The following is a 19567-nucleotide window of genomic DNA, read 5'->3' on the forward strand; positions in this document are numbered from 1 at the left end:
CAATCCAACCCACTCACTCACCCATGAAACCTCAAACGTGTGATCACCTCATCATTCTGTGACCGCAAACAACCCAATAATCAAATGACGACGTAGTCTTCACTGAGCAGATACAGTAATGCGTGTGAATGGAGCGCGTGATTCATTCCCCTATATGCTAGACTTAGCATTCTCATTAAATGTAATACATAATAACCACTCTGCAACTATTGGCTGAATGGGACATGGGAGGGAGGGCATGCATCAAATAATTAAATTAAATAACAATGAGATTATTTTGTGGAAAGGCCATATTATGTGTAGGTTATTGTGATGGCTGTCAGCAAGTCAGACGGAAGCACTGCGTGCTGTTAGGAGCTGTGTGTAGGCAGGTCTCGGAGTCAGATCCTGTCTTTGTTCTATGTGGCAGTGAAGAGAGCAGTGTATGGCAATGGGCTGTATGCGTAAACGACTGGGTAGAATGGTGACTCACAGTCTCGCTGCGCAGAGCCTGAAGCATCTTACCCCGAGGCCCTTTCCCTCCCAGCACCAGAACGCACACGCCAACTTACCGACTGAGCACATCCCGCGATCCCACACACACACACACACACGCGCGCTCATACACACACACACACACACACACACACACGCGCTCACACACACACACACACACACGCTCATACACACACACACACGCACACACACACGCCAACTTACCGACTGAGCACATCCCGCGATCCCACCCACCCACACACACACACACACACACGCTCATACACACACACACACGCACACACACACGCCAACTTACCGACTGAGCACATCCCGCGATCCCACACACACACACACACACACACACATGCGCTCATACACACACACACACACACACGCACACACATACACACGCCAACTTACCGACTGAGCACATCCCGCGATCCCACACAGACACACACACATACACACGCGCGCTCATACACACACACGTGCACACACACACGCCAACTTACCGACTGAGCACATCCCACCCACCCACACACACGCGCTCATACACAAACACACACACACACACACGCACACGCACACGCATGCACATGCGCTCATACACACACACACGCACACATACACCCACGCGCACACACACACACACACACACATGCGCTCATACACACACACATGCACACACACACGCATGCACACACATGCGCTCATACACACACACACACACGCATGCACACACATGCGCTCATACACACACACACATCCGCTCATACACACACACATGCACACACACACGCATGCACACGCGCTCATACACACACACACACACACACACACGCATGCACACACATGCGCTCATACACACACACATGCACACACACACGCATGCACACGCGCTCATACACACACACACACACACACACACGCATGCACACACATGCGCTCATACACACACACATGCACATACATGCACACACACACGCGCACATGCACGTACATACAAACATACATACACACACACGCATGCACACAACATGCACTCATACACACACACATACATGCACATGTGCACACGCATATGCACACACACGTGCACGCACACACACATGCACATGCACACATATGCACACACACATGCACATGTGCACGCACACACATACACACACATGCACTCACACGCACACACACACACGAACATACACACATGCACGTACATACAAACATACATACACACACACGCATGCACACAACATGCACTCATACACACACACATACATACACATATGCACACGCACACACACACACACATGCACACACACGCAAATACATGTACACACGCATGCACACATATACATGCACACACACGTTCACACACACATACTCATACACAGATATGCACACGTGCACGCACACACACACAAACATGCACGTACACACGCGCACGCACGCACACATATACATACACACACACACGCACACACACACATTCACACACACATGCACATGCTCACACACACATACTCATACACACACACACACACATACACACGCACGCACACGTTCACAACTACACACGAACGCACGTACACACGTGTGTGTGTGTGCGCGCACACACACACACGCACCCACTCACACACAAGTAGAACCATACACACATCCACACTCAGACAAATACAGTGTGTATGTGCTAGCCCACATTATGCAAAAAATAAATAAAATAAAAAACCTCACATATGAGTCACCCTACATGCTGACTCCGTGTTCAGGTTTCTCTTAAGCAAGGGTCCCTACTGCTCAAGACAGGAAAACGGCCATGTCCCCGCTCCTGCACAGGCACTAAACGGACAGGCTTTAACACATACAGACCCATAACAGCGCAGGGGCTATCACATATATGCATTTAGCAGTGGCTGCCATGCTGCCATGGTAACACAGTCATATTACGGATATGTAATGCAGTCGCATGGATTCCTTGGAAACATCTCCCCCATTGCTACCATCGATCTCCGTTTTTGTATTGGTCCTTTATGAACCTTTTTCCAGGGATGTGAACGCTTGTGGATCAAGACCTTAAAGCTCCGCCCTCTATCCGCCTGTGACCGACCACAAGGTCAAGCCTTCGAGTCGAACCCTTAGCCAAGGTGAGGTGGCAACGAAAACAGATCCCCTTCAAAGAAACACCACCACAGGCCTCGTCCATTAGTGCCTTTGAAGCAATCTCTTGACTTCTGTTTGTGAAGCCAGCGACCCTAACGCTTTGGTTAAGAAGTGCAAGTGGCTTTTGGATGTAGGTGTCTGATGCTTTTTCTCAACTTCTTCCCTTCTAGCGCCTGCACTTGAAGACAGGAGAGAAAATCCACACCTTTGTGATTTTCAACCCTCTTGCTCTTCAGAATCACACAGTGTCCAGCAATCTCTTGTGATCCACGTTCTTCCCTTTCCGTGGTTTTCAACACACCTTTGACATGGGGCTACCTCATAACTTCAGGTCCATATTTAGTCTGGCTGCAATGTCTTTCCCATATGGCAAAAAAATACATAAAATCAAAAATAAATGTGCATATATTGTTATAATATATTTTAAGCTGCTAATACTTGGCAAAATATGTAAAAATTGGTTTCATAAATATTTCATATTATTTCAGTAATGTATTTCCAATGTATGTGACATATATGATAAATATAATCACAATTTATCAGATATATTCCCAAGTATTCCAAATATATTTCAAAATGCATTGAAAAAACAAATTAGGGTTGTTTCGTGATTTGTGGATTTTAAAAATTAATTCTGGAAAACAGAACAGAATTTTATTTAAAGGAATAAAACTACATACACACACACATATGCACATGCACACACAGACACACATATCATTTTATTTATGAGCCATCTAAAAGAAAAATCAATTTCAGTGTTTCATGTTTGACTTTCAGAGTGCAAATGATAGGAAGTATTAAAATTAAACTTTGACTGTGACTCCTGCAATATTGTCTGTAAGTCTCTGTCTATTCTTGTTATATTTTAACACTAGCTTGAAGAGCTGAGAACATGACTAATTTCATATGATCTTGGATAGGTGCAGAATGAAGTGAGATTACAGAACGCGTGTTCTCCATTGTCTTCGCTGCTTCACACAATAACACAAGTGCACGATAATGCTTTATTGGTGTGGATACAAACATTGCTAACTAAAATCAGCGTTTACTTGTGTTCTGTGTGTTTTTTTCTTCTTTTTTAATACGCCGGTTTCGTTGGTTGAGGTGTTTATCCATGGGTGCCAAGGCACAGCATTTAAAAGATTGTTCCTATTGTAGCCTGCTATAAATAGAATAGAACAATTCCTGCATTTGTCAGTTAGGTAGAGAGCAGTCATGTCGTATCTTCTTTGAGCAGGACAGCCTTTTAAACCGAACACAATCCTCTGGTGTATTGAGACGTTTTAATGTATTAAGGCAAATGGATGTTAAGCACCAAGTCGTATTAGGGAAACGACACAATTGTATATTTATCAAATAACCTGCCTACGGCATCGTGATTCCAGATGAAGGTAAACAGTCCATCGAAGCTTTGCCAGCGAGTGAAATGTTGGAGAAAATAAGCAATAACCTGTTGTTCAAACTGCATCCTGCGACGCGGATATGTGAATGTCAACGGCAACTCTGCCGCTGTAGTTCAGCACCAAAACGCTTTCCACTGAGCCAGTTTGCCACACAGACAGCCCCTTAAGCAAATCTGACGGAGCCTATGCTTACGATCCTAACTGAGTCTCGGTAGCCAATATCTCCTCAGAGCGTAGAACAAAAAAAGCGCAATCCTTAATACACACTTGGCCATTTTATAAGTTTCAGTTAAGTTTGCTTATAATTGGAAAGCAGCGAGATAAACCAACACACACATAAATACGTGTTGTTGAATAATAGACTGTATAATGTACATTTGAACAAAAAATTCTTCTTAAAAAAAAAACTGAAGGCGGATAATTCCATTGAAAGTATCGGAGATAAACACGCATTTCATCATCCCGCGCGCCATCTGCAAACCTCTGCAAAACACCAAGGTAGTCCCAAAAAGGCGGCGAACAAAGTGCTGGCTCGACGCGATAAGTCGAGTAGGATGTAAAACCGGAGGGTCCAGTTCATGGGAACATCCCTCTGCCTTGATTTTCAATGAAATGAAGGCGTTGGATGCGAGGCAAAGGGGGGAAAAGTGGTACCAGACGCAGGGAAAAACGTCCATACGTGCTTTATCTTAGTGGCTGTGACGTGATATTGCAGCCCCAGTCCTGAAGCTCGGAGAGCGAGCAAGCGAGAGAGCGGTTCCTATCTCTCTCTATACTCAGTATTCAAACATCTTCCCTCCATCAGCTAAGGATTTTTTGTCTGCCTGCTGCCTGTCTCTAATATCTCTGGAGAGAGGAGAAGCTGGGGGTAGAGGACCCATCTTGATACCTTCACTTTCATTTTTTGTTAGGGTATTTTGGTGCAACCCTGTGTTTTCTCGTTCTGCTTACTTTAATTCGCGGCGCAGTAAATAGCTTTCCAACCCTTTTTGTATTTCTTTTTATCGCGGTATTGGTGTGGCGTTCGCTCGAACTGGTTCCCTTTTTGTGGGAGAAAGAAGCGAGATGAGACCGACTGGATCCTAACGTATTTTTTCGTCTATTGACCGTCTTGTTGCACTGGACTTCAATCGTGGGCAATGGGAAGTATTGATTCGCAAGAAGGCAGCACATTTTGTTGTTATTTCTGAAGGATGTGTGCAAGTATGTTGGAAAAATAGCCATAGTTTCCGGAGTGTAAGGTAATTATTATTATTATTATTATTATTATTATTATTATTATTATACTGCATCGTGTCTGAGAGAAATCGGAGACCTGGGAGATTGAAATAGACAAGTGCCCAAGACACCAACCTACACCGCGTCGGTTTCTGGCATTTATTTAGCTGGAAAGTTAATATGTTGCAATATGTAACACAGGAACATCTGTGTTGCATGGTTCACTGTTTCGGGCGAATAGCTTTAAACTATGGCGATGCAGTGTCTGGGAGTCATACACTATTCTAGGGTTAATGGGAAGTTAAGAGGTGAAATTCTGTGCGTTTTATATAAAAACAGCAAAGAATGGAGTTCTGGCGCCGACTAGGTTTCAACAATTTCGAGCCAGAATGAGGTTTCCTTTCATAATTTTAATTCTTATTCTCTCAAAATAACTTATCAGTGATAACATATTGTTCAGCCATTCACCATGTTCTCTTTTAGCTGTGGTGATTCCGTGCGATTTCCTATAGGCTGTGTCCGCGTACACGATTTCAGTGTTGCTAAAATGTCGCAGTAGTTTCAAGGAGCATTCTCGCTTCCTACTCTCAATGCACGCTGAAAATGTGAAGCGATAAAGCGCAACGGATGGATTCGTCAGAATGTGCTGGGAGGCTGCGTGTTGCGCCCCATATAAAACGCGTCTCACATAAAGACGAGAATCGGTCGGCATCGTAATATCGGAACGCAAGAGATACCAAATGTAGACCATTACATTCCATCCAAACACTTGTGCCTCCTGCAAAAAATGCTCAGTTCTCAATTTTTAGAATATCTGCACTTTAAGACACCTTCCTTACACATAATTTCAACGCCTACACGACACAGTGACACTGCGCAGCTGCATTGCCCGCAGGATTAATGCAATCAGGACATCGCATAGCATTCTCTCTCTCTCTCTCTCTCTCTCTCTCTCTCTCTCTCTCTCTCTCTCCCCCCCCTCGGAAAAATGATGGTACTTGTCCAAATCTATTTATCAGACTGAGGAATGATGACCAGTAAGGAATATCATGAGCTACCTGTTAATGATGAAAAATTCTCCATTATTTAAAAAAAAAAAAAAAAAAAAAATCCATGCGTGTGTACCAGTGTGTGTTTGTCTATGGGGGGGGGGGGGGGGGGGGGGGGGGGGGGGGGGGGGGGGGTTCTGGGCGTGAATTAGCACACTACTCGGTGAAAGGGTCTACTTGGTGACTGTGTGAGACGTACTCCAAAATATCTGACAAAATATCAGAATGGAAGAGCAAGAGCAGCTGTCAAATGTTCGTGAAGACACAGGCTGAGGGTGGTCCATACATTGCATACATTGTTTTAAAATTCGAGTTTACATTGCATGGGCACGGGCCTTTTATTATTATTATTATTATTATTATTATTATTATTATTATTATTATTATTATTATTATGATTATTACACATCGTCATCCCGTTAAAGTAAAAGTAGTGTTCCTAGCTTCGATCAATCAAGCCTAACAAATAACCAGAAATAAAGCTTTACTATGTTCGTAAAAGCTAATTGTATGTTTTTATTTATTTTTGTTTGCCTGTTTATTTTTTACATGACAATATTTACTGTACGTACATTTGCAGTGATATGCTATATATACATATATCAATGCCTTCGTGATCCCATATAAAACATCTCTGCCTGGGTCCAGCGGTGGTGACTGTCGATATTGCCCTGCATTCAAATAAGACAGCAAGTGTATTTCATCGCCGAAGCGCTCTCTCTCTCTCTCTCTCTCTCTCTCTCTTTCTCTCGCACACACACACACACACGCACACACATACATACACGCGCACACTCACACCATTCTATATATGCAGTTAAATTTCTCCTTAAACGTTCTTTAAAAACCGCACTCTCGGCTATATAAAGTTCTCCTGTACAAATGGTAGCTCACAAATCCGTTACTCCCCCACTGGTGGCATGTTTGTGCCCTTCAGACAAAAATCACTGGGGCAAATAATTTAGTGAAACAAGCTATATTGATCTCTTGTCTGGAGTTCTTGAAAATGGTTTGTAATCTTTTTTTTTTTTAAAGATTGGAACCACAAGGTGGCAATGTTTGCCCAAAATTAGTTATATTCCTTCAGAGGGAAAAAGGGAGACGTTGGTTTCTGCTACACTGCAGCTTACCTGAGACCCAGTAATATATTCTGTCTAGTAATTGATGGTTTGGGCTGTGGAGCTGTAACATACTAGTGGGACTACGGGCATAAATTGTCTACGAATTAGCTGGTAATCTGTTAAAGGAGCACGAGTTGAATGCAGCACGACTTCTATGCGTATTTCTTGGAAATCCCTTAGTGTGTTACTTGCTTTTTTATCTCCCTTTTGCAGGCCAAATGACATAGGATGAAGGCTATTCGTAACCTGTTGATTTATATATTTTCCACCTATCTCCTGGTAATGTTTGGATTTACTGGTGCCCAAGACTTCTGGTGTTCCACTTTGGTCAAGGGGGTTATCTATGGATCTTACTCGGTGAATGAAATGTTTCCCAAGAACTACACAAACTGTACTTGGACGTTGGAGAACCCTGATCCTACCAAATACAGCATCTACCTGAAATTGTACAAGCGAGATCTGAGCTGCTCAAACTTCTCTCTGTTGGCTTACCAGTTTGATCATTTCTCGCACGAGAAGATCAACGAGCTTCTGAGAAGTAATGAGTCTATAGTATACGTGTGTGATTCCAAGAATATTTATATATTTTTGCAGTACGACAAGAATTTCGTTCAGCTTCGCCGGGTGTTCCCATTCGATTATACTGGATTGATACAAAAGAAAACGGAAGAGGAGCAAAAATCGGTGTTGGAGTTCTTGGTTTTGAACAAGGCCAGCCCCAGTCAGTTCGGCTGTCAGGTGCTGTGCACTTGGTTGGAGAACTGCCTTAAAACGGAGAAGGGAACCGCGGAATCGTGTGGAATAGTGTATACAAAATGCACCTGCCCTCAGCATTTGGGCGACGGAGAGTCGGAAAATGCGCTCGTGCTCAACAATGTTGTCTTGCCTCTGAATCCCCAAACGGAAGGATGCCTGACTCCGCAGCTACGAACTGCGCAGGTCTGCAACTTAAGCGCTGAAGTGAAACGACCCCCAAAGGAAGGTGAGTACGTTCTCCTTGCCGTTGAGGTTACTTTTTGCCTCTGGTTCGGGCAATGTGTGTTTGTGTGAGGAACAAATGTTTATTGTCTGACTTAACTGTGCACGTCATTTAAAACGCTTCCAACCCCCCCCCCCCCCTTCTCCCTCCTACCCCTCAATAATGAGTCCACTTGCGAACTGAGGAACAAAGAACGCAATTGTCTTTTGTAGAGTGAAACTGTCAAAGGCCTCGTCAAGAAGAGGAGTGGGCGTATATCAGACTCCTGCAGCAGTCCTGCACAGTTTAGCTCGCTGAATATGAACCTCTGAATTTGAATGTTATATTGTGCTTTGGAATGTGACATTGATTGGCATGTTAGCAGCATCATTTTACTCATGATGCACAAGCCCCAACCCCCTTCCGCGTATCATTAGCTACTCGCCTCGTAGTGCTGGAACATTCAGAGTAACCAGTTTGAAAACTGATGCTCGTATGTGCTTTTACATAATTTTGACGGCACTGCAGCTGGAAAACGGTCCAGCTAGGGCTCTCTACGCGAGATCAGCACGGCTTAATACGTCTGTGGAAAGAAGATGCTTATTTCCAAGAGAAGAACATGTTGCCTTTCTGTCTCAGCTGACTTGACACTGACCACGGCCCAGATTCATTACAACCGCAACATGCTTTGTAAAGAATGTCATTATAAATAACGGATAGGATTTTATTTTATTTAGAGCAGCAGAGTCGAGGCTTGATTAAATGAACGCTACATGTTTGGAAAATGGAAAAGATAATAGCCTAATTGCTTAAGCTCTCTCCTCTACTCTAAGGGACAATTACATTGCAGTCTATGTCTTCTGTTACAGTATGTGTGCTATGCCTGTGTGCGTGAGTATTCCACTTGAGAGCAATATAGCAATACTAATAGCTCTACAGACTAAATTTCCATCCACATTGTGAGGTTGACATGTTTTTTGTGCCATATCCAAGTGGATTGCAACAGACCATTGATGTCATTGTAGAAAACTCCTAAGCACCAATACGCCTATGTCGGATGCATATGATTCGGATACAGACTTAGCCTATTGACGTATTAAGCTGTAGATTCTGCAGCCCAATGTATATAAACATCCTATCCGTTTGATGGGCTATAGATTTAGTGGGCCACAACAATGCTTTTGTTGTCGCTATTGCTCAATACTTGTTCAAACATGTGGGGATGTTGACCAGAAACGCGGTATTGATTTATCATCAAAACTACAGTTCTTTGATGAAGAGCGTCTAATTCGGTGTTCTGTCATTGTGCATGCGCAGTAAAATGCCCAGTGTTAATGCAACTCTAACGGAGTAGGCCTACATGAGTCCAATTGATTTAACACTAAACATCTTACTGTGTACCCGTGTGAAAACATAGCACTCCAGCAAACTTGAAGTAGGCTTGTTTCGCTAAACCTTTATTATATTTCAGGTATTGTAAAGTATACTGTAGAGTATAGCCAAAGCATCCTCCTGTTGAGTCAAGGCATGTTCTCGCACAAGCTTGTGCATCATTCGATTTAGGCCTATAGGGCAACTAGGCCTAATATTTTCAACTCGTGGATCAAATTATCACTGTTCAAGTAAGTAAGTAAGTAAGTGAGTAAGTAAGTAAGTAAATAAATAAATAATTGCAGACCACACACTGCCATATCTGAAGCTGGGTCATTAACCTCTTTCATTACCGCAATCACCCGTTTCTTGTGTTTTTGGCGACTTTATTGTGGAACTCTCCAGCCCCCCTCTTTTTCATTACCCCTGCGGGAGACTGATTGGGTCATCTCGCGCAATCACACATGCTCTCCGAGTGTTTAGTATTTACATGCCCCGTAGTCACCTCTGACGCGTACTAATATAGGAGAGGATCTTACAAAGTGGCCCAGTGGGACTGGTAGCCCAGTAGACGTAGCCAAATAAATCCGGAGTTAAAAAAAAAAAAAAATGAAATTAAAAAGTGATTGAGTGTTCTTGTAGAGTTTTGCGGATTGAAAATACAAATGTGTTGCTGACTGATGCGATCCAACGATAATTAACCGCACCTTTAAACAAATAAATAAATAAGCAAGCCCACACTCGCAGAGTGATTACTGTCACGCGGTTTCCCTACTCTGTCTGAATAATGGCACCCTTGGGAAAAAGTGACGGCTTTGTGGTCGGAGGAACGTTGAACCTTACAATTACTCAACTCCAGTTTAGTTAAGGCAATAGGAAGTTCCTCTGTCAATTCTGAATTGAGCTTCCCGATGAAACAAGATTAATGCATTATAGTCTTGTAAATTCCAGTCGACGTCGCAATAAATAAATAAATAAATAAATAAATAAATAAATAAATAAATAAATAGTTGCTTATAATTTAGTTATGCGTTGTACCTCTTAGATTTATGTGGGCTAAACATCCGTAGTTTATGCAAATTGTTTGTATCAGCTTAAGAGAGACAGATTTATTTTTTTTTTTTATTTTAGTATATTTTTCTTGAAATATTAATTGGGGTTTTTTCTTCTTTTTTGTAGTGGCAGGGTTTTTAAATCCGTTTTTCCGACTAGACAATCACTACTGTTTTAAACGAACAGAGTTCATCCGCTGTGACGTATAGCAGCAGCGGAATGGGTGCTTACAGCGAGGCACCTAGAGTCGCTCAACCCTGACAAGATCTCCATGACATTAAAACAATCCCAGCGTGCCAGCAAGCTAGCTTTCGAAAACGTAAGAATTAAAAGCGTAGTGTAACAATACTCATTTTCCCGGTAAGTCAAAACGACAAATGTCAAATGTTTCATGGAGCGTTTTGACTAATCAAAGGCACTGAAGGTGGACCCTCGTGTTTACTTGCATTAAGATATATTCAGATAACCGTTCCTGTAATAATAACTCTTAGGCAGCGTCCCTATAATGTGTGACCTTTCTTATTAGTGACACCTGAAATGCAGCTTTAGAATATTGAAGGTCATTTCTCTGGTAATTCTGCAGAATAAAGCCGTTTGATTGAACGAGTGTTTGTAATAGTGCCGCAATTATTGCGAACCGTTCATGCGTTGATGCATTAGTGAATTCATCACTTCAGAGTTATTTTTAGGGTTAATAGTCCATAATGGAGAATGGCTTAGTGTTGCTGATGTAGTCTTACATGATGGCAGAATTGCTTGCAGATTTATTTATTTATTTAAAAGCGAAATGAAAGGCTCCATGTAAATTGCAGAATAATTCAGAAATGTTTGTTAGCCATTATAGTTCAATGCAATAGGCTTTTGCCATCAATAGGAAATCGTTGGGCCAGTTGTCATACGGTGACACATTTAGCTACATTGGCCATTAGAGCTGGCCTTATTTCTGACAGGCCACGCAGGCTCTTCTGTGGAAAGAATAATTAGCTAAAAATAAAAAATGAATACATTAGTAATAATAATAATAATAATGATAACAAACCATTTTTAATGGACAGAATCAGCATAGTCCAAACCAAAGGATGCCATGTCTGTCAGACCATGAAAATACGTGTGTGAATATACGAGCCATGACAATACCTATGCTTTTACCAGCCCTGTTCACAAGAGAACCTCAGTTTTGCAGATAACTTAGAATATCATGGAATACAATAACTTAGAATAAAGAAATCTAAGCAGTACGATTGGAGAAGAAGAAAAAAAGATTCTTCTACAGAGAAGAATTTACATTATGTGTGTGGGTGCATGTATGTGTGTGTGTACGTCTGCGGGTGTAAAATGTATTATGCAATTTCTGCAATAAGGGGAATGATTTGTGTAAACATATCAGATCAAAGCAAGGAGTCAGACACTAGCTCTGGAAACCATACCGAAGTGAACGGCTCCCAACGACATTTGACAGCTAAACTTTAGTGGCAGATCCCCAGCGAAGTGAACCAATCAACCGACCAAACCTGTCTTGACTGTACGACTGTACACGGTTCTGTAGTGAACTTCTGCAGTAGATGCTTTTCATGCACCACCATTTTTGTATGTAAGGTGATTGACATGTACTGAATGTCCCATGAGTCATTTTAAACTTCCCCAGATTACTCAGACCCAATCAGTAGCCATTGGGGTCGACAGCAAAACAAATGCTCTTCAATGAACATATATATGGAAATGGGTAGGATTTAAGATTCATCTGTCTTTCCTCTGCATTGTTTTGTTCCAGTGGTGGAAGATTAGCATACAGTGCTGAAGCAGATTAATGACAGGGATACAGTCACTGACTGAGACTACACTAAATTGGGATGGCTTTTTATGAGGGGTTATTTATCCAGAAACAGAATGTGCACTTTTTTAACGGGGAGGGGGTGGTACCCACAGCCAAGAAGAACATTTATTCTCGATTCTGTTTCTTTCTGACACCCAAAAATAAACCCAAAATCCAAATGCGGCATTTAAAAATCTTGAAGCGACCACACTGCAGGAATTTATTTTGTGTACTGCAGCCTCTTACATTATAGGTTCTACTGTGTTGGCTTGAAAAGATATGGAACACATGAAAGTAATATAAACTGAAAGTAAGTGAGTGAGAGAAATGGCACTAAAAACTACTTGTGTATTGGATAGGTATTGGATGGCAGTGCTGCCTTATTGACCTTATTTATGATAATTCAAAATGCAGTAATGCGAAATTGTGTAATCTGTTGAATTCTCACTTCTGGTCATACAGTAAGCTCCATAATGTTTGGGACAAAGCCATGTTTGTTTATGATTTGCCACTATACTACATAATTTTAGATTTGTGGTCAAACAATGAACATGTTAAAGATTCTCAGCTGTTAATAAGGGTTTTTAAAAAAATACATTTTGGTTTCACCATGTGGAAATAACAGCACTTTTTATACATAGCCCCCCCCCCCATTTTAGGGCACCATAACGTTTCAGACAAATGGCCCCACAGGTGTGTACTGAGACTGTTATTGGCATTTGTCAGCATAAGAACCAAAGTTGTGCCAATGAGAGTCAAGGAAGCCATTATGAGAGTGAGAAATATGAAGAAAAAAAACACAGTCAGAGACATAGACAAACCTTTGGCTTACAAAAACAACTGTTTCGAACATCATTAAGAAGAAAGAGAGCACTGGTGAGCTCAGTAATCATAAAGGGCCTGGTAAGCCAAGGAAGTCCTCTGCAGTTTATGACTGAAGAATTCTCACCACAATGATGAAAAGCCCACAAACACATCCTATTCATTCTGCTGCTGTTATCAGCAGTTACATCATCAATGAAGACAAGTGAGCCAGTACATGAAGCAGCCATATATGCCCAAACGGAACACCCCCGCCACCATGTTTCACAGATGGGGGGGGGGGGTGCTTTCGATCTTGAGCAGTTCGTTTTGGCTTCCACACTTTGCTCTTGCCATCAGTCTGATACAAGTGAATCTTGGTCTCATCTGTCCACAAGACCTTTTTCCAGAGCTCTGCAGGCTCTTTTAGATATGTCATAACACACTGTGACCTGGCCATCCTGTTTTTGCGACTACCTATTGGTTTGCATCTTGAATTGTAGCACCGTTTTCCATACACTGACTTTATTTAGGAGGCCCACTGAAATAGATTTGCCCCCACCCAACAATATTTTTTTGTATTTAGTTATTTCTGTAAGCAACGCCCACCAATTGTCAACAGTTTCTGGTTTACCGAAATGCAAATGTGCAAAAAACAGTTCGCTTTGCTGTAGCATAGAATCATATAATAGGTTTTCAGAAGAAAAATCTGGAGCTCTATGATTGTTATTTTGTCCACGAAATGCCACTTTATATCATAATAAATCCATCCAGGAGATTGTTATTGCTGTCGATAGCCTAGTCTAGTTATGGTGTTCACAGGACCGCGGCGACGCTGAACACGTTTTGTTTTAAATTCAGTATTCTTTTTTTCCCTGAAGACTGCTTTATATTCCACATGCCTTATCTCCCCCCCTCCCACCCCCTCGCCACACCACCGCGCAGTAATAAAAATGTTCTATGGGAAACACTGATTGTAGCCTCTGTAGTTCTGTTTGCTAAGTCTTCTGCAGGCAGTAGTCACTGACACATGAAGATTGTTTGATCCGTTAGACAGGTGTTTGGGGGGGGTGTTTCTTTATTATGGTGAGAATACCTCAGTCATAAACTGTAGAGGTCTTCCTTGGTCTACCAGGCCCTTTGCGATTACTAAGCTCTTAATGATGTTCCGAATGGTTGATTTTGGTAAGCTTAAGGTTTGGCCTATGTCTCCGACTGTTTTTTTTTTCTTCTTTTAGCCTCATAATGGCTTCCTTGACTTTCATTAGCACAACTCTGGGTCTCATGTTCAGAAACATCAACAACAGACTCCAAAGGCAACCAAAAGCCTGAAATCAAGACTAGGTACTGAAAGCTTTCTTATACCTGAACTAGGGATAAGAAGCAATTGGGAGCAATTGAACACACCTGACCAATCAGAAACACCTGTGAAGCTATTTGTCCCAAACATTATGGCACCCTGAAATGGGAGGGGGGGGAGGGGGGTTATAAAAAGTGATGTTATCTCTACATGGTGAAACCAAGATGTATTCAAATACCAAGATGTATTAAAACATTATGGAGCTCATTGTATATTTGTAATATAGCCTGAATTCCCCAGCACTGCTCACACATATCAGACCAGAGAGGCCAGATCCATGCAGTCTGTGTTATTCAGTCCCACAGCTGATGGTGGTATTGCTGAAGGAGGGGGCTGGGTGGGGCGGCAGTGTAGGATCATGGTTAAGGAACTGGGCTCGTAACCTAAAGGTTGCCGGTTTGATTCCCTGGTGCTCTTGTACCCTTGAGCAAGGTACTTAACCAGAATTCTTTCAGTATATATCCAGCTGTTTAAATGGATTATATGTCAAAAATGTAAGAGCTGTGTTAGTCACTCCTATAATGTGATGTAATGGTCCTTGCATTGACTGCAGGTCTTTCGACCTTGTGTGCTTTATTTTAGATGAAGTTATCGTAATGCCTGGAGAAGTCACAACACATTCTAAATGACTAAATAGCTGGCTACTATCTAGTAACATGAAATTGAACATCAAAATGTTAGTAGTTTGACAGGCAATGTAGTAGTAGTTATAGTAGTAGTATCACTAATACTAATCTTAATAATTATTTTAATAAATGGATTATTGTTTATTATTATTCATTCAGTTATCATTACTGTTTGTCATTAGTGAATTTATTTTCCTTAATATAGTTATTTGTATAATTTTTCATTGCTTTTAGAACTGTGTATTATTCAGTTGTATGATGGATAGTGTTTGTGTGCTTTCCTTGAAAATATAAAGGATTAACCCACATTAAATTAGTTTTTCCTCTCAAAATTCATTCACTAAATAACTCATTAAAAACCACATTTACCACATTTGTGTCTGAATGGAACTCTATTGGCAAGAAAACACACTGTCCTTGACAACCATACACTGTATCGACGCACTCATTTAATCTAACAGTGACTAGTCTGCTTCTTTCTCTCTCTCCTTAATAGAGTTTTCTCTATTACTTTCATCCAGAACCCACTTAGAAGTGCACAAGCAAATGTTTCGGCCAAGAGAAATCAAAATCTAATCTAAAAATCATCCCTTAAAAGACAACAGGGGTCAGCAAAAAGATTTATTACATTTTTGGAAATAAGGAAAGACAAAAAAACTATGATGAAAAATATATAAAAAGAATAGAAGAATTCACCTAATTCACGGAGTAGCATTATTGTTAACCAGACAGTAACTGTTTCATCTCTCTCTCTTTGTTTCTCTCTCTCAGTCTCTCAGGCACATACAGCCTCCTCTGTTTTGTGAGGCAGCTCCCACTGTACATTAAAATAATACACTTAATCTAATTTTCCTATTAATGGTTTCTGACTAAAACAAATCCCGTTCTGATAGAAAGCCTGCTGCAAAAGATGCACGTATGCACCCAACCCCTCCCCCCCCCCCCCCCGCCCCCCTCACTACCCCAAATCCCCTCTCCCAGCCAGCCCCTCTAAAGATCCAGCCTGGATCACTTTCAGCTCTTCACGCTGTGCAGTTGGCTGCTGGGATTTAGGAGTTCGGTAAGCTGATCCGAGTCCAGTTTCCGCTGTTCACGCGGCGCAGTCGGACGTCGTGACTGGGAGTTCGGCGAACTGATCCCGAATCAGTCAGCGAGTCGCGGCGGAGGGGGCGCCCCGAGTGAAAGTCGCAGTGGGGTGCGTTAGGAAATGAAAAGGGTTTTTTTCGAGTGGCATTCTAATGTCTGCCGTCCTCCTCCTCCTCCTCCTCCTCCTCCTCCTGCCCAAACCGCCCTCTTCCTTCAGCTGCTCCCCTGCATACTAAGGGCTGCAGCCCGGCCGTGAGCGCTGGCAGCTCGCAGAGCAGCCGCGCAGAATTTAAAGAGCGATGCACTTGCAGACAGCCCCTTATGTATCGCCTACACGACACTTCGTTTCGCAACATTTTACTTTTCAGACATTTTGGATTTTTAACATTTTTTTATTGTTTGGTTCTGGTCTTACTATTTTCATCGTCGAATGAACTGTGGCTAGACACTGATCCCTTAGTATTTAACTGTGTGTTCCTAGGTCATGGTCACAGTCTTGATTTATTCCAGGATCATTACCCGCCTTTACGTAGAACATTATTTATTAATTAATTAATACATTTATTTATTTATTCAGATCCTGATAGATGAAAAGATAAGAACAGATATGAGCGGTTCATATTGAATTCCCCAAACAGCACAGGGTTGTAGACCAGCTTTGGGCCCTCTACAGAATCACCGGTCTTTAACGACTAGCGTGTAACGTGAATCTTCCTCCAGTCTGCGGGCGTTCGTCGGGCGTGAATTCCGTGTGCCGCGCGCGCTTAGAGGGGGGGGGGGGGGGGGGCGGGCGCGGGGGGGGGGGGGGGGCGAGACGGCGGCACGGCGAGCCGCTCGCTGCGGCGCTAACCCTCGAGGCCAACGCGGCCTCCCGCCGGAGGATGCCGCTGAGCGCGAGCAAGAGGAGCGTAGACGGACGAGCCGCCGGGACCGGGGCGGGCCGCGGATTTTTCCGGAAGCCCGCCGCACGCCCCATCCATCCTCGCCGCGGTATGTTTAGACTTTCCCAGTGGCTTCCATCGTTAATATCCATGCATCATGAGAGTTATTAATAGGAGCTGGGGGGGGGGGGGGGGGTTTGGGAGGGGGGTGATACAGACAACTGAACGCAATCAGCGACGACTAGTTTCAGTGCTTAATGGCCTGCGCCGGATGACTAAATTACCCTTCGCTTCGCCGACCGTCTCCCCTGGCGTTCCTTCGCATTTCTCATGCGAGAGCGGGCTCCACGTGCCGCCACGTCCCGGGCCACGTGGCAGCCGTTGGGCGCCGCTGTGGCGAAGGATCATGGGTATTCAGTTCTCTCGACTAAGAGCCCTCTCAGCCCTTACGTCAGGCGCAGGTCACGGCGTTAGCACGCGTTGCTCTTTTTCAAAAAGTCGTGTTTACGACACGGTGCCGATTTGAATAGGCAGTTTCGTTTTTTTTGGTTGCCATTTTTTCAATCTCAAATTATATCATTTATGGAAAATGTATGAGTTGTTATTTACTTGTATTGAACCATATTCACATTTTTTTTGTAGATATCACTGGAATATGCACAGTTTGTTAACTATTTATTTCATTGTTTTTGCTACTTAATATGTTCATGAACACTGGGAAATGTCAGGCTTGTGGAAATCTGTTGCTTTAGGCACTTTCACACATGCACCAGCACCTCATAACATTATCAGCAGATATTGACATAGCTTGGAAAGAACTAGATTGCCTCATGCTTTAAAAAAATAAAAAAATAAACTATTTACTTTATTTATTTTTAATAAGCTATTTTATGTGTTTACAAGTTGCTTCAAAATAAAGCAGTTAGCTTTCTGAAAATGCCAGGAACAAGCAACAATTTGGCCATGTAGCTGGTTTAAAAGAAAAGGCTAAATGTCACGCACACACGGTAATAAACAAAGGTCATCATAGCGCTGTTCTGTTTAAACTGTCAGGTGCCGCAAAGGGTCCGTATAGTTTACGTCGCCAATTATTTTTGGAAAATGTCCCTGCAGTGTACACAATTTACCATTTGTCTCTTTTTTTTTTAGATGGTTGTTTGCCAAGTATAAGCCTGAACTTTGGAAAATCTCAACAAATCACACTTCTCCTAAATTATTCATGAAGGAATAAATTCAGGGCACACAGCTCAGTGTACATAAACATTGTAAAATGCATAAATGGTTTCAAATCCAAGTGCAGCACAAGGAGAAGTCTACCCTACGTTGCATGCCGTAATTTCTCCTCGTAACAGTTTTTCCGCATTAAATTATGATTGAAAGTTAAAAGTCAGCCAACGCCTTTAGCAGTATTAGGCCTTGCAAGTGCGTCGATGAAGCAGTGTTGCCTTGTACAAACTTAAAAAACAGGAATGGCGTCTTTTTAAAGGGCTGTGTTCAGAGGTGCTAAGATGCCAGTTACCTTGTCAGCAAAGTATTCTCCCGAGCATTTCAAGATGCTAATTATGTAATGCCAACTGCTTTGTATTTGCTTTTGTGGCAAAATAAATCAATTTCACTTTAATTAAAGGTGTAAAAACTCTGGGGGATATGATTTTTTTTTTTTTTGCAAAATTAATATTTTTTGATATGTTGATGCAGACCTTTTTTAACACGAGGCTCGTGTTGATTTAGCCTCTGGATTCCCAGTCAGATTGACTAGCATGAGAGGAAAACAAGCAAGTACTCGTGGTCTTTACCTGTCGCTTGTTAAAATCTTGGCTCGAAATCTAGCTCGCGTACTTAAAAGCAATCTGCAAAAAGGAATTAGATTTTAAAAAAGCTGGTCATCAAGAAGACAAGGTAGCAGCCTCTAGTAATGACTATAGCACTGGCTCCACTGAGATTCCCATTAGACCCCGCATATTTCTTTACATTAAAAGGTGACATAATTTAACCAAAATATAGGTGCTCATTCATCATTTCGGAGATTTAGTGCAAACATTTTACAGGATATCAGCATAGGATAAAAGGTGTAAAATTAACAGTGAGTCTCCAGTCATCTCCCAACAGCATTTTTAAAACTGGAAAATGAAATAGGAAATACAGTAAGTTTGCATACTGTAAACATAATCTTTTGTACAGGAATTA

General features: G+C 42.2%; 1 protein-coding gene across 6 annotated transcripts in view; it reads left to right on the forward strand.

Annotated features, from left to right (window-relative positions):
* Positions 1-4522: 4522 nt before the first annotated feature.
* adgrb3 (adhesion G protein-coupled receptor B3) overlaps positions 4523-19567 on the forward strand; it is a 201268-nt gene continuing 186223 nt past the window's right edge. For 2 of the 6 annotated variants that reach the window (XM_035400741.1, XM_035400742.1), the window contains exons 1-2: positions 4532-5284; positions 7645-8413. In XM_035400741.1, coding sequence (XP_035256632.1) covers positions 7660-8413 — 754 coding nt within the window. In that variant the 5' untranslated portion in view covers positions 4532-5284; positions 7645-7659. Of the gene's footprint in view, positions 5285-7644; positions 8414-19567 lie in introns of those variants that run through there. The other 4 variants (XM_035400743.1, XM_035400740.1, XM_035400738.1 and 1 more) reach the window with 4 other exon arrangements.

Source organism: Anguilla anguilla, chromosome 18, assembly GCF_013347855.1.
Source record: "Anguilla anguilla isolate fAngAng1 chromosome 18, fAngAng1.pri, whole genome shotgun sequence".
Lineage (NCBI taxonomy): Eukaryota > Metazoa > Chordata > Actinopteri > Anguilliformes > Anguillidae > Anguilla > Anguilla anguilla.